Source organism: Wolffia australiana, chromosome 7 (genome assembly GCF_029677425.1).
Source record: "Wolffia australiana isolate 7733 chromosome 7, ASM2967742v1".
In the NCBI taxonomy this organism is placed as follows: Eukaryota; Viridiplantae; Streptophyta; class Magnoliopsida; order Alismatales; family Araceae; genus Wolffia; species Wolffia australiana.
The window spans coordinates 4,487,415-4,500,934 of NC_135841.1; the positions used below are offsets into that span (position 1 = coordinate 4,487,415).

The window sequence follows — 13,520 nt, forward strand, 5'->3', positions numbered from 1 at the left end:
GTCGGTCTGCGAATGGTAGGCAGTCAAAAATTTGAGCTTCGTGCCCAAGAGGCTCCACAAGGTCCTCCAGAAGTAGCTTGTGAAGTGTACGTCACGATCGGACACGAAGATGGGCGCACAATCTCCCTAAAGAAGAGCTGGGCGACCTTCACGGCGTCCGATGTCTTCGCGCAAGGCATGAAGTGTGCCATCTTCGAGAACCTATCCACAACTACCATGATAGAGTCGTGGTGCCTCGCGGTGCGAGGCAATCCTAGGACGAAATCCATGCTCATGTCGGCCCAAGGACGCTTGGGCGTCGGTAGCGGGGTATACAACCCGGCGCTCTTCTTGACCTGCTTAACCAAGGCACATGCGCAGCAATCGGCAACTATGTTGCCGACATAGCGCTTCAGCGAAGGCCAATAGAACTGGTATTCTACGGCCGCAATCGTCTTGTCGCGGCCAAAATGGCCGCTAAGTCCTCCTGCGTGACACTCCCAAGTGAGGAAGTTACGCAGCGACGTGCGAGGCACGCATAACCTGTTCTTATAGAACAGGTATCCATCCGTGATGACGTAGTCCCAATACTCATGGGACGGGCCTCGTCGGACCTTGGCAATGATCGAGCTGAAATCGGGCCAGCTGTCGTACCCGTCTCGGACCGTCTCGAAACCTAGGACTGTCACCTTCATGACGTTTAGCACATGGGCTCTCCGGCTAAGGTGTCGGCGAGGACGTTGTCCTTGCCCTTCTCGTGCTTGATGATGAACGTGTAGTCCTGTAGGTACTCGACCCACCTGGCGTATCAGTCGCTCAATTTCTGTTGTGAGTGTAGATACTTGAGTGCCTCGTGGTCCGAAAAGAGGACGAATTTTGAAGATAGGAGGTAGTGCCGCTAGTGCCGTAGGGCCTGTATGACGGCGTAAAACTCCTTATCGTATGTGAAGTAACGCAGCTTGGCATCATTTAGCTTCTCGCTGAAGAACTCGACGCGGCGACCCTCCTGGCTAAGGACGCCACCAATACTGATGCCCGAGGCGTCACATGTGACCTTGAACACCTTCCTGAAATCTGGTAGACAAAGTACTAACGCCTGTGTCGTCATGAGCTTTATCTGTAGGAAAGCTCATTCTACTACCAGTGTCCAGGTGAACGACTCCTCCTTGAGGCAGTCGGTGATGGGAGCCGTGACGGAACTAAAGTTCTGTATGAATCATCGGTAAAAGGTCGCGAGACCAATGAAACTCCTAACGTCGTGCATATTGGCCGGTGTCGGCCACGACGTGATGGGCCAGACCTTCTTTGGGTCGGCGGCAATGCCTTGAGCGGAGACGATAAACCCAAGGAAGGCGACTTCCGAGGTGAGGAAGCTGCACTTCTTGGATTGAGCGTATAACTGCTCGCGCTGTAGGACGGTGCAAACCTGCCGGAGGTGGTCGAGGTGCTCGTCTATCGATCGCCTGTAGGTGAGAATGTTGTCGAAGTAGATGACTACGAATTTTCCTATGAACGCGCGTAGTACCTCATTCATGAGGCGCTGGAATGTACTAGGCATGTTGAAGAGGCCGAATGGTATTACTCTCCACTCATATAAACCATCCTTTATCTTAAAGGTGGTCTTTCATTAGTTGCCGGGACGAATCTGAACCTGATGGTATCCGCTCCTCAAATCTATCTTGGAGAAGATAGTAGATCCCGCCATCATGTCAAATAAGTCCTGGACTCGGGTGGGAAAACGGTACTTGACCGTTATCTTGTTAATGGCACGACTATCGCATCACATACGCTACGTACCATCCTTCTTCAGAGCTAAGAGTGTCAGAACCGCACATGGGCTAAGGCTCTCCTAAATAAGGCCCTTCTCTAAGAGCTCCCTGACCTGCCCACGTAACTCCTCGTACTTCGGCAGTTCCATGTGGTAATACGGTAAGTTCGGTAGTGACGCTCCAGGGGCAATCCACCTGGTAGCTCATCCGGGAAGACATCTCCGAACTCTGATATGAAAGCCTCGACCTTCGATGAACAAAGTGTAACTAGGGGGTCGGCGGGGACGTCGAGGGTGATGGCGAGACACAAGGGCGTGTGATGTAACACGACCTGCTGGGATCGAGCGGCTCGTGCAAACATCACAAGGAGTGGAGGCAGAGCAGCGGAGCGGTGGCACGAGGCAGACGCTTTGACAGTGGTTGTGGAGTGGGCCCGGCTTTGTTCTGCTATCGAGCGGCAAAGAAAGGCGTCGTCGGTGCATAGCGGCGGCTGTATATCCTATTGAAATCATCTAGTTGCAGCAGTAAACTAGCGGCGGCGTGTCATCCAATGACCGTCTCCTCTGAAGCTTCTCTACGAGACCGGAGTGACGGGAAGTAGCTACGGACGACACAGTGGCATAAGGCGGCTGCCTCTACATTCTATCATCGGACTACGAAGGCTCTAACTAACTACGAAGGATGTAACTAAGAGGGCTGTAACTAGTTACGGACGTATCGGCGGCAATGGGTCATCCGAGGGCTACTCTTCTCGAAACTACTCGAAGGGGCTCGAAGGCGCGTACGACGCTGGTAGCTATGGTGCCGTAGGTAGGCGTGGGTAAGGAAATCTAAAACGTGCACGGTATGGATGGGAAGACGATGCACGATGATCTAGGATGTCACAGGTAGGCGATGGAAGTTGGGTTGGCTAAGGGTAGACGAGGCAGGGGTGGGCAGTACGGGCGACTATGGCGGCTAAGGATGCGGGGGTCGAACGAAGTGGCCGAGGGCCATGGGATGAGCAACGGCTATCTAGGTGGCCGAGGGTGGCCAGGGCAGCCTTGGTATGCTGGGGAATGCTGGGGCGGCCGAGGAGGCCATGGCGACCGGAAGGCAACCGGAGGCGAAAAGAAAGGGCCAGAGGCGGTTGGACGAAGTCGGTGGCTGGCGTTGGCCACCGGAGATGCCAGGGTTGTCGGAGTTGGCGTGAGGCAGCCGCAAGCAACCGGGAATACCGTGGCGTGTCGCGGAGACCGTGGGGGCTACAAAGGCCACGAGAGGCTGAAGGGGGCCGATGCGACCGGGGTGGTCGAGGCCATGTCCCGTCCAAAATCACCGCCGCGGCCAAGGCCAATCAGGCAGTCGAAGATTGCCGAGAAATGGCCAGAACCAATCCGGGGCCGTCGGAGGGGGCCCACGGCGGTTAGGCAGTGGCTAGAGGGCCATGTTTGGCCGTGGACGGCCAAGACTCAGACGCTAGGCTGTAAACGGCCAAGGCGGCAGCTGGGGGGGCCGACGCGGACGGAGATCGCCGTGGTAACCCTTGACTAGAAGGCAACCAAGAGGGAAGTCGACAGGCCGAGAACGACCGAGGAACATCCAAGGGGCCAGGGATGACGTCCGGGGTTGCCAGGAGGCTGGAACAAGGCCGAGAACGGTCGAGGAGCTTGCGCGGTGGCCGAAACATTGATCATGGCTTTCTGAGGAGGTTGAAAACCCGTGTATACCGGAGGGGAGACTCAAGCTCCAAGGAGGACGGCTGAGGGAGTCTCCTAGAAGCTGAGGCAGCGGGCAGGGCGGCGCTAGCAAAGTCGACGCCGGAGCTCCAGCGAAGTCGACGGAAATGCCCTAACGACAATTCTTGGTGGCAAAATCGTAATTCTTCCCAACTTTAAAAAACACCGACTAAGAACTCTCAAAATTCTCAGAAAAATGACTAGAAACTCAAAGAAACAAAAGGACTACATTTTCAATTTTGATTTCACTTATTGGTCTCCTTCATACATGGGGCAACCTTCCTTTTATAGGGAAGGAGGGAGCCAAATCAGTTATGGAAGATGAAACAACCCACAAACAAATAAAAAACAAACAAACAAAAAAAAAAAACAAGGAAGATAACTCCTTAAGGATTGATGGTCCCCCATTAGCGTGTCGTCACCCTCATGACCCAAGTCACGAGCGAACAAGGGCCCTCTGACGACCATTAACCCTACGGGTTTGGTCGCGGCCGGCTTGCCCGCCGGCTTCATGGCATATGGGTGCCATGTAACCCGTCATCCCTGGTACATGAACGAACAGGTATTCGCACGCCCAGCTAAGGTGACATCGTTGTCATACAACCAAGGATGGCCTAGGATGATGCTCCCCACTCTCACGAGGAGTACGTCGCAGAGGACGTCCTCGGCGTAGGCACTCACCTTCAGCAGAACACGACATTGACGCTTTAGTGGTAGTGAAGAAGTGTCGATCCATGAAATGTCGTAAGGGGTAGGGTGATCGATTGTGGCCAACCCTAGTCTGGTGACCATCGTATCAGAGATGGCGTTGATGCAACTCCCGTTGTCCACGATCAGCTTGCACGCCTTTCCATTGATCTTGACGTACGTATAGAAGATCGATGTGCGGAGGGCCGCATCAACGAACGATGCCGGCTGTGATGCCGCCGGAGGGATCCTAGCGGGGTTGGTAACCCCCGATGAAGGTCGTGCTCTGCTAGTGCTAGATGTGTTGACGGCGATGTTGGCCAATGGCCTGTTGGACGCACAGGATGCCACGGAGGGTGTCTCTCGTGCCTCAATAATCTGTCTGTACCCGACCTGACCATCGGGCTCCTCATACTCGAGGGCGCATTCCTCGTCTCCGTGGTAGTGATCCTCCTACGGTGTGTCCGCTCCATCGATGTGATCCTATTCGACGTCTCCGGCGTCAATCAAAAGTGCTGAAGAAGGACATTGATTGGCCCTGTGTCCTCTTCCTTGGCACTTGTAGCACGTCATGTGCGCTTTACTAACGGCACTGCTCCGGGTCGGTAAATCGCTAGTGGTGGCCCGAGCTAGTGGGGTGGATCTCACAGAGGTGATGGGGGTGGGTCCTTGGCCCCCGGTGGTCGACGTGACCCGTGACATCGCGGGTGGTGTAGTACGAGCGGGAAGGGTCTGGATGGGTGGTGTCCGGGGCGCAGTGTTCACGCTAGGTGCTGGGGTGTTGTCGGCGGGAGGATCCATATGCTCCACTTAGTGATAGGCCTCGTCGACTTTGGCCGGTTGGCACTCGAGGACCTTGCTGCACAAAGCAGGTCGGAGGCCATGGGTCAAAAGTCCGATGATGACACGTGGGTCCTCCATGAAGTGGCAGTGCATCCGACATTCCTTGAAGGCTTTGATGTACTCTGTCACCGCGAGTCGACCTTGCTTGAGGTCGAGCGACGAGAGAAAGAGGGACATCTGGTACTGCCAAGGAATGTACTTGCTCCTTAGCTTCTGTGCCATTTCCACCCAAGACGTGATGGGTCGTCCTCGTCGCTTGGCAGTGACTCGCTCATTCTCCCAAAAGATCTTGGCCTGTCCGCCAGGTTGTGTCTCCGCGTACTCGACACAGAGGTCATCATCCATGCGATACCACTGGAAATACGAGTTCATGTTCGACTCCCATTCAATGAACTCCTTGGGCTTCCGAGAGCCCTCCAAGACGGCAACATCGGGGCGCACGCTCCTTTGGATGCGTGCACGATGCTCCTCACGTCAACGTTCATCGTCGTCCAAGTGCCATTCGAGCACGGGGTAGTCTCCACGTCGCAGCTCTATGTGGCGACGGGGTGGAATCGGTTCATAACCGCGGTCATCCCAAAGGTGGGGAGGACCATCCCGAGGTGCGCGGTCGATGTGCATCACGCGATGTGGGGGTAGGGGGACATCATCAACCCCATAGTGTCACGGTAAGGGCGGCCGGAAGTAGTCGTCACGGCATGCCGACGGATCAATCATCAGCCTAGGATCGCGTGGCTGGACGGGGTTGTATCGACAGACCGGATAGTCGTGGTCCACGTCGCGATCATACCGACGGACGTAAGGGTCTGGGCGGACCGGTCGGTCGGTGTCATACCTGCGGATGAGGTCATCCCGCGGGTGCTGCATACCCCAAGCACAGATATCCTGGGGCTCTCGTGCTGGTTCTTTGATCAGGCGCCCCTATGGAGGGACGCCGTCGGAATGGTGGTCAAAACCCTCGTAATTATCATCAAGGTCGTGGATGAGTCTCCCATGGGGTTCTTGTCGAGTAGCCCATGACAGGTTGCGTGGTCGCCCTTGGGCGGTCGGACCCACATCAGCTCCGTGCTCGGACGTCTGTTGGTTGGCGAACATGCGCTCCATGCGTTCCATCCTAGCAGTGATGGCACGTAAGTAGGATCCCTACTCGTCCGGTAGCTCCTCTCGAAGCGGATGCTGGCGTAGTGCCCCTCCCCGTCCTCGTCCTTGACCCCATGTGGGGGTCGCTCGGGGGGTGTACTCGACAACGAGAGACTTCCCGTGGGGTCGTCGACCTACGGTCGCCCTATCCTCGTAATCACTAGGCGATGCATCGTCGAGGAATCGTGGTGAGCCGTTGTAGAGTGTTGCGGCTCACGGGACGCGCCGGAAAGTTCCGGTGGGCCCGATGTACCGCGAGCACCCGTACCGTCGGGTGTGGTCCGCGTGGCCTCGACATGCGGTAGGATGGGGTCGGCTATCGGGGTCGCAGGTTGGGGTCCCGAGATGGCAGTATCATTGCCCCTCTCATCATGCGACGCTTCGGTTCGTCGCGGGAGGTAGAACCTCCGCGTTATGCCATTCATGCGGATCGCATCTCTACGGCCATTCTTGGGAATCCTATATGAATATTTGAAAAGACGATGCGATGTGGATGCAACTAAATGTGGATGCGAAGTCGGAGACGTGCTGTGGGTGACCACAGCTGGGCTCTAATACCAATTTGATGCCGGACGTCGTCAAGACGTCATCTGGTCGACACCGAGGGTAGCGGCTCGATATCGACGCAGGACCTCAATTAGACAACGACGAGCAGCGTCCTTCGAGAATGCGGATGGGCAGGTATGTATGATGACGTGGATGTAGGAAATCCTATGTGTCGTACGTGCGAGTGCCGAGATGCGGAGTTGCCGTTCCAGGGATTGACGGGGTCACTATGGGTGAGGTCAAACAGACCTCTCGAACCTCGCCCCAGAGGGTCGAGGGCTAGTATGTCACCGAACGGGAATATCCCGCTAATATGCTCCCACTCATCGGGCTCCTCCGACTCGTACCAGCCAGGTAAGACTCTCGTTGAATTCGTCATTTTCTCAACCTGTCTCACTCTCACCTACGTCTAACCCGAGGGCGGAGGAGGCAATACAAAAGTGCACTGAAGTAGATAAGAGACGTAAAGAGCAGGGTAAGGGGGTACCTTCGTCGCGCTGGCAACGGAAATTTTGTACCAGAAAGATCTGGAGAATGAGGGGGTCGAGAGTGGACGCCGGAAGAGGCAGGGCAACTAGAGGCGACGATGCAGCGATGGTGGGGTGGACAACGACGTGCTGGGCGCCGAATGGAGATCAGGCACGGCGTGGAGTAAGGTGGCGCGCGGGCGAGTGCCACGCAGGGCGTGCGAAGCGCACGGCATCACGGCTCAAGGCGATCATGACGCGCTAGCGAGCTCGACGCCCGGGCAGCACGGTGCGTGGGGCGTAGCGCAGGCAGAGGCTAGGCACCGCACCAGCCGTGACGCAGGATCAACACACCCTGCACGACACAAGGCTAGGAGGTAGCAGGGGAGGGTGGACGGTGGTAGTGAACGGTTGAGCCAGGCGGGTGGCTCCGGGCGCCGGCGTGATCGAGACTGGCAATGGTTCTGGGCTGGTGAGGTCGGCGGGCGTCGGTGGGACATGAAACGAAGGCGCGCAGTCGTTGTGAGCGGCGGCGCGCGACCGGGCCATCCGAGGCTGGCGATGGTACGCGGTCGTCGGGCTACGATGTGATGGCCTGGCGGATCGGGGTCGACGGGCGGCAGCAGGACTGGATGGCATCGTCGGGGCTGAGGCGGTTATGGCGGAGCAGACTGGATGACTGAGACGGTGGGCCGAACGGGGGAAAGGCGGCAAGGCCGGCAAAACGGCGGCGGTCTGGTGGCGACGGCGGGCTGGCAGAACAGCGGCGGTCCGGCGGCGACGGCGGACTTGTAAAACGGCGGTGGCCCGGCGGTGGCGCGGCTAGCGGCAGTTTCCCTCTTTTCCCCTCTTCTTCTTCTTCTCCCTCCTTATTCTTCTTCTCCTTCTTCCTTCTTCTTCTTCTTTCTTCTTCTTCCTCTTCTCACGATCGTGACTCTCCAACTTCCAAACGATAATTTCAATGAAAAAGTCCAAGAGTACCTTGGGGGGGCGCCCAATCCTCCTTTATATAGGAAAGATGAACTGGGCCCCCCTTAAACTACGAAGGGGAAAAAAGAAAGAGGAAATAAGAAGGGCTTGTCAGGCCCACTAAGGAGATAAGAAGGGCTTGTCAGGCCCACTAAGGTAAGTGGGAGGGGAAGATATCCTCATATGGGTTCTTCCCCCCGCTACAATGACAAAACGATAAAGATGAAACAATGACGAGAAAATAAGAGACAAGTGAAATGATCTGAAGGTGGCGTGGCTTCACGCCGTATATCTGAATCTGGGGTTGCGCGTTGAGGCTGCTGCTCGTCGTGTCGGCTGGACACGTGTCGGTGGTGGGCTCGGTGACTGTACTGGCTCCTCGCGTGACGACCCTGCGGTGTTGAACGGTGCCGCGCCATCACGATCCCATCGAAGCTCTAGAACATCATAACTGCAAATCGGCACTTGCACGTACTACAGTTAGGTCTTTTGCATTCCCGTCATTTATCATATCTGTTCATCATCAGTTTCGGATGACACTTCCCATCATTGTCCGATAGAGAAACTTATTCGATACCTTATTCGATACCAAGCCACTACCCTCGGTGATGACCGGATGACGTTTCCACGACGTCTGGCATCAGTTTTTAAATTGCTATTCATCTCATATAGTAACTACAAGTTCAAACCATTATCATTCCTGTGACGTAATATGAGCCGTCTGATCCCGGCACGCTCATCGTATTACATCATATTGGTATCAGAGCCGGCCGTGTTAGCTTTCGTTTAACATGGTCAGTGACATATCACTTGAGATTTTATTGAATTACACACGTTAGTGGCATATCACTTGAGATTTTATTGAATTACGACCGGACGACGTCCGACATCAGTTTCTAAATTGGCATTCATCTCATTTAGTAACTACAAGTTCAAGCCATTATCATTCCTGTGACGTAATACGAGCCGTCCGATCCCGACACGCTCATCGTATTACATCATATTGGTATCAGAGCCGGTCGTGTTAGCTTTCGCTTAACACGGTCAGTGGCATATCACTTGAGATTTTATTGAATTACATTCCGTCACCGTGGCACCTACCAATAGGGCCTCGGTGATTGAGTTTCATATTGATCCCTTGATAAACTCAATTTTTTGGGGTGTTTTTTTTACTGGTTATTTAGCAGTTAATACGTGTGAGGATTGAGCTTATACAACGAAATTTATAACCTCACAGCTTAGGGTGAGTGAGGGTCGATCCACAGGGAGACGGCAAAAAACAGTAGAAGAATTCTTTCTATCAAATCAGTTCTTTTAGATCTCAATACCCAAGTATAAACTCTGGTAAACGACAGAGCTTTCTTTAAAAGTCTCGGTGCAGCAAATCTTCAGTAAGGCTTTCCTTACTGAGGATTTGCCTTTGCCCTTTGGGGCAATTTCACAAACACCCAGCGGGTGTTTGTGCACGCGCGAGCGCCTGCGCGGGCGAGCCTGCTCGCGGCGCTGCCACGCGCGGGCGAGCTTGCTGCACGCAGCGCTGCTGCGTGCGGCGTTGTTCCCCGCGGCTTGGATTGCTGGCAACCTAGGCTGTTGCCTGGGTTGCTAGCAGTTTGGAAGTTCTGCAGGGATGGATTTCACGATCTGATGCGAGAACAATGGAACTTTTGCTAGAACAGAATGGGAAACGATTCAATCAACTATGAAATTCGAAATCAAGCGTAACCAAAGGAACAACAGAAATTGGAAATGCTGAAGATACAACTTGTGATCTTCAACCCAACTCTGATTGTCTTAGAAGGGAGAAGAAGATTGTACTAAAACTGAAACGCTCACGCCTCCTCGTGTCACTCCTTCCGGGCAAGGCGACGATCGTCGTGCTCCAGCTACTCCTCAGCTTGCTTCTCTCCCAGCTCCAATGCTCATCAGCCTTGGAGGGTCTGCAGAAATCCTTTCTCTCCAAGCCCGAGCTTCCTTGAGAGAAATTCTGGACAACCTAAAATCAACTCTCAAGAGAGTATTTATAGGTTTCTCTTAAGTCATGCCCAGGGGCATTTTCATAATTTTTGCGTCTTTGAATTTTCGCCCGCTCCTCTTGATCCTCGTCTCTTTCCTTGATCTTCTTAACCTATCTCTGAATGTTTACTAACTATAAAATGTTAAATATATTCCACTTGATTCAAAGGATCAAGTGGGGTTAGTAATTTCATAAAATGATGCATATGCATGATATTAGCATGAATTAACATTATAATTTTGATGAATGAAAGCTAAAAAGTTTAATTATTTGATGACATATTTGAGAGTCATCATCCCTCGGCCAGCAAGGTTCCCCAACGTCTTGGCAAGGCCCCGATGTTGGACATTCCCGCTCTAACGCACCGACCGCAGCATCCACCGCTGCATCCACCCCACTACAGCTGGCGAGAAGACTGGGAGAATGACTACGGGGAATGACGAAGAAGTCCTACGCCCCTGGAAGAGTACCATGCGTTGAGATATTAAGACGATCGTTCCTATCCACCGGATAGGAACTACTACCCACCCGAGAATAGGAGTTCCCGGCATCATGACCTTCATGGGCATCCCCACGAGATAGCCCAAAATCCGAACCGGATCCCTGTACCACACGCTCCCCATTACTCCTGAGCACCGTGCAGTCCACGTTATCCCCCCATTACCTGTCAGCCGGAGACAACCACATATGGTGGTAACTCCGCCCACCCGCACTATTACGGATCGGCGCCCACACCCGCGCTAGCACGATACGAGGAGGCCCCGGCACCGTCTCGCGTGGCACCGAGATATGCCGCCGACCACCCTTATGCACCACCTCTGGAGTACCCACCAGACGAGCCTCCCTGACTTAGGAGGCCAAACCCCGGCCCGTCCAAAGTACGCACAGCCGGCGCCTCCCCCACCACCACCGAGGCACTACCAGCACTATGGATGTCTGGATGAACGTCCATACTATCCCTAGGTAGGTTCTCCAGCTGCATATTATCCTGAGCCCCAGGATCATGCTTACTGGCGTGACGCACCCTGTCAACTGCCTGCTCATCACCACAACGATGAACACGAGCGACAGAGAGGCGCACCACGCCATGATCCAGAAGAGCGTTCGAATAGAGGTGCCGATCTTTGAAGGGTCACGGAACCCGAAGGACTACGCAGATTGGGAATCAGACTTGGAAAGTTATTTCCAATGGTATGACATGGATGATGATCTGTGCGTGGCCTATGCCAAGGCTCGCCTAGGAGGCCAAGCCAAAAATTTTTGGAAGAACGAAAAGGATGCAGCATGACGACGAGGAGATCCTCCCTTCACGTGGGATGAGATGTCACGAAAGCTGAAGGATAAGTATATCTCGAAGCTCCACATGACTCGTCTCTTGCTGAAATGGATGGATCTCAAGCAAGGGAAGCGTAAGGTCACTGAGTACATCGAGGATTTTGAGGAGTATAGGATGCGGTGCAAATTTGTGGAAAGTCCACAAATTCAGATTGCATTCTTTATCCACGGACTCCGTCCTGATTTGGGAGTACGGGTTCTAGACCAGAACTTGACGACCGTAGACCTCGCCTATAGTCTCGTGGAAAGCAATGAGCTTCGCCACGATGACATCGTTCCATCCTCTTCTGTCACCCCACGAGCGACTCAGACCACAGCGCCCGCTTCATCTGCTACACGAGCTACATCGACTTGGAACCGCGGGAGCACGACAGCCCCACGCACTGTTGCTCCTTCAATGACACCGGTCACTACGGTGGTGCCTCCCACCTCCTCGGCTATATCCACCGCTTAGGGCTCCGATCGGCCCTCGAGAACCCATCCATGCCTTTAAGTGCAAAGGGTTCGTACATCGATGTTCCAATTGTCCCACCCTCCTCGTCATGGACATGCATGGGAATCCGGTGGAAGAACAGCCTGAGGATGATCTCGAAGTGGACGAGTACCCTGCTGAATGCCCCGACGGCGAGGATATGGATGATCCTCTTGGATATATCCAGATCACACCGATCATTCCACCCTCGACGTATCCCCTTGTCACATTGGGAATTCGGCAGGAGACCACCAGTGTGAGGAGCTCTAACATGGTCACCCGGGCAGCCCCCACTCCCAGTGCCGCTACGGCGACACCCGGACAGGTTGATGTTGCTCAGCGCATGTCCATCTTCTACACTTACATCAAAATTGGTGGGCGTACATATAAGTTGATGGTCGATAGTGGGAACCGCATCAACGGTGTTGAACTAAGAGGGGGTGAATTAGTTCTACTTCTTTTATTTATATAGATTCCTTCTTTAACTCTCTCTTACTTCACTCAAGGGACAATAAATTTTTACCCTGCTTCGGGGCACTAATGTACCCTTACTGCAGTCGCGCCTCGCCTGAGGAGTCGCTCTGACTCCACTAATCACTTAGGCAAATGCAAAGTGAAAAAAACTGTTCGCGATGTACAATCGCTCGCACTGATCTCAAGTAATCACACACTAAAAACTTTTGCTCGGTGCCGACGTCTTCCTCGACCTCAATCGAGTGCCTTCTCAGCTTCCAGCAACGTTCTGAGCCTCTCCTAAGTCCACTCTGTGCTGACGAAGTCCTCACGTCTCAGGGCACCATCCCATGTTCAAGTGGATGTGATCTTTCTCTTGTTAGTTCACTTCCCTAGAAAGCAATATAATGACAATATCTTTGTTGACCTTAAGTCAACTTTTCTCCTAACCCTAGTTTTCTCCTAAATTCTGTTTTTCCACTTTCAAGTCACAAATCGTGTATCAAATGTCAATTGATGTCAACTACCAATGGATATGATCAAATGCAGTCAAAATCTAAACTTATATCAACTGGTAATAATTATTCTCAATTGTAATAAGATAGTCCAATGAGATCAATTGATGTTTACTGATATCAGAAATATTCAAAGTAGACAATCAGATCAATCAATATTAAAGATCAATTGTCTTAACTCAAGTTAAATGTGATTTAACAAATATCAATTCAAATAAAGTAATTATAGTGAGTCTTATCGAATTTGATTTAGAAATCTCAAATTAAATGAAACAATTTCACTGTGTAAATCCTGATCGAATGTGATTTAGAAAATATCAATTCAAATCAAATAGTTATATCAATTCTGATCCAATGTAGTTAGATGATATCAATTTAAATCAAACACTTATATCAATTCCAATCCAATGTAGTTAGATGATATCAATTTAAATCAAACACTTGTATCAAATCTGATCAGTTATAACAAAGATATATCAATTCAAATCCAATAGGTATATCAATTATGATCGAATATATATATATGGGAGATATCAAATTTATTTGAATTTGCGAGTTAATGCATTCAAGATATCGATTTAGATAGTTATTTAAATTTCATCCAATCTAAAAT

General features: G+C 52.5%; 1 protein-coding gene across 1 annotated transcript in view; it reads right to left on the bottom strand.

Moving 5' to 3' along the window:
- LOC144705446 (uncharacterized) overlaps positions 1 to 674 on the bottom strand; it is a 47,842-nt gene extending 47,168 nt beyond the window's left edge. The window contains exon 1 of the mRNA XM_078578121.1: positions 336 to 674. Coding sequence (XP_078434247.1) covers positions 336 to 674 — 339 coding nt within the window. The remainder of the gene's footprint in view (positions 1 to 335) is intronic.
- Positions 675 to 13,520: the final 12,846 nt, after the last annotated feature.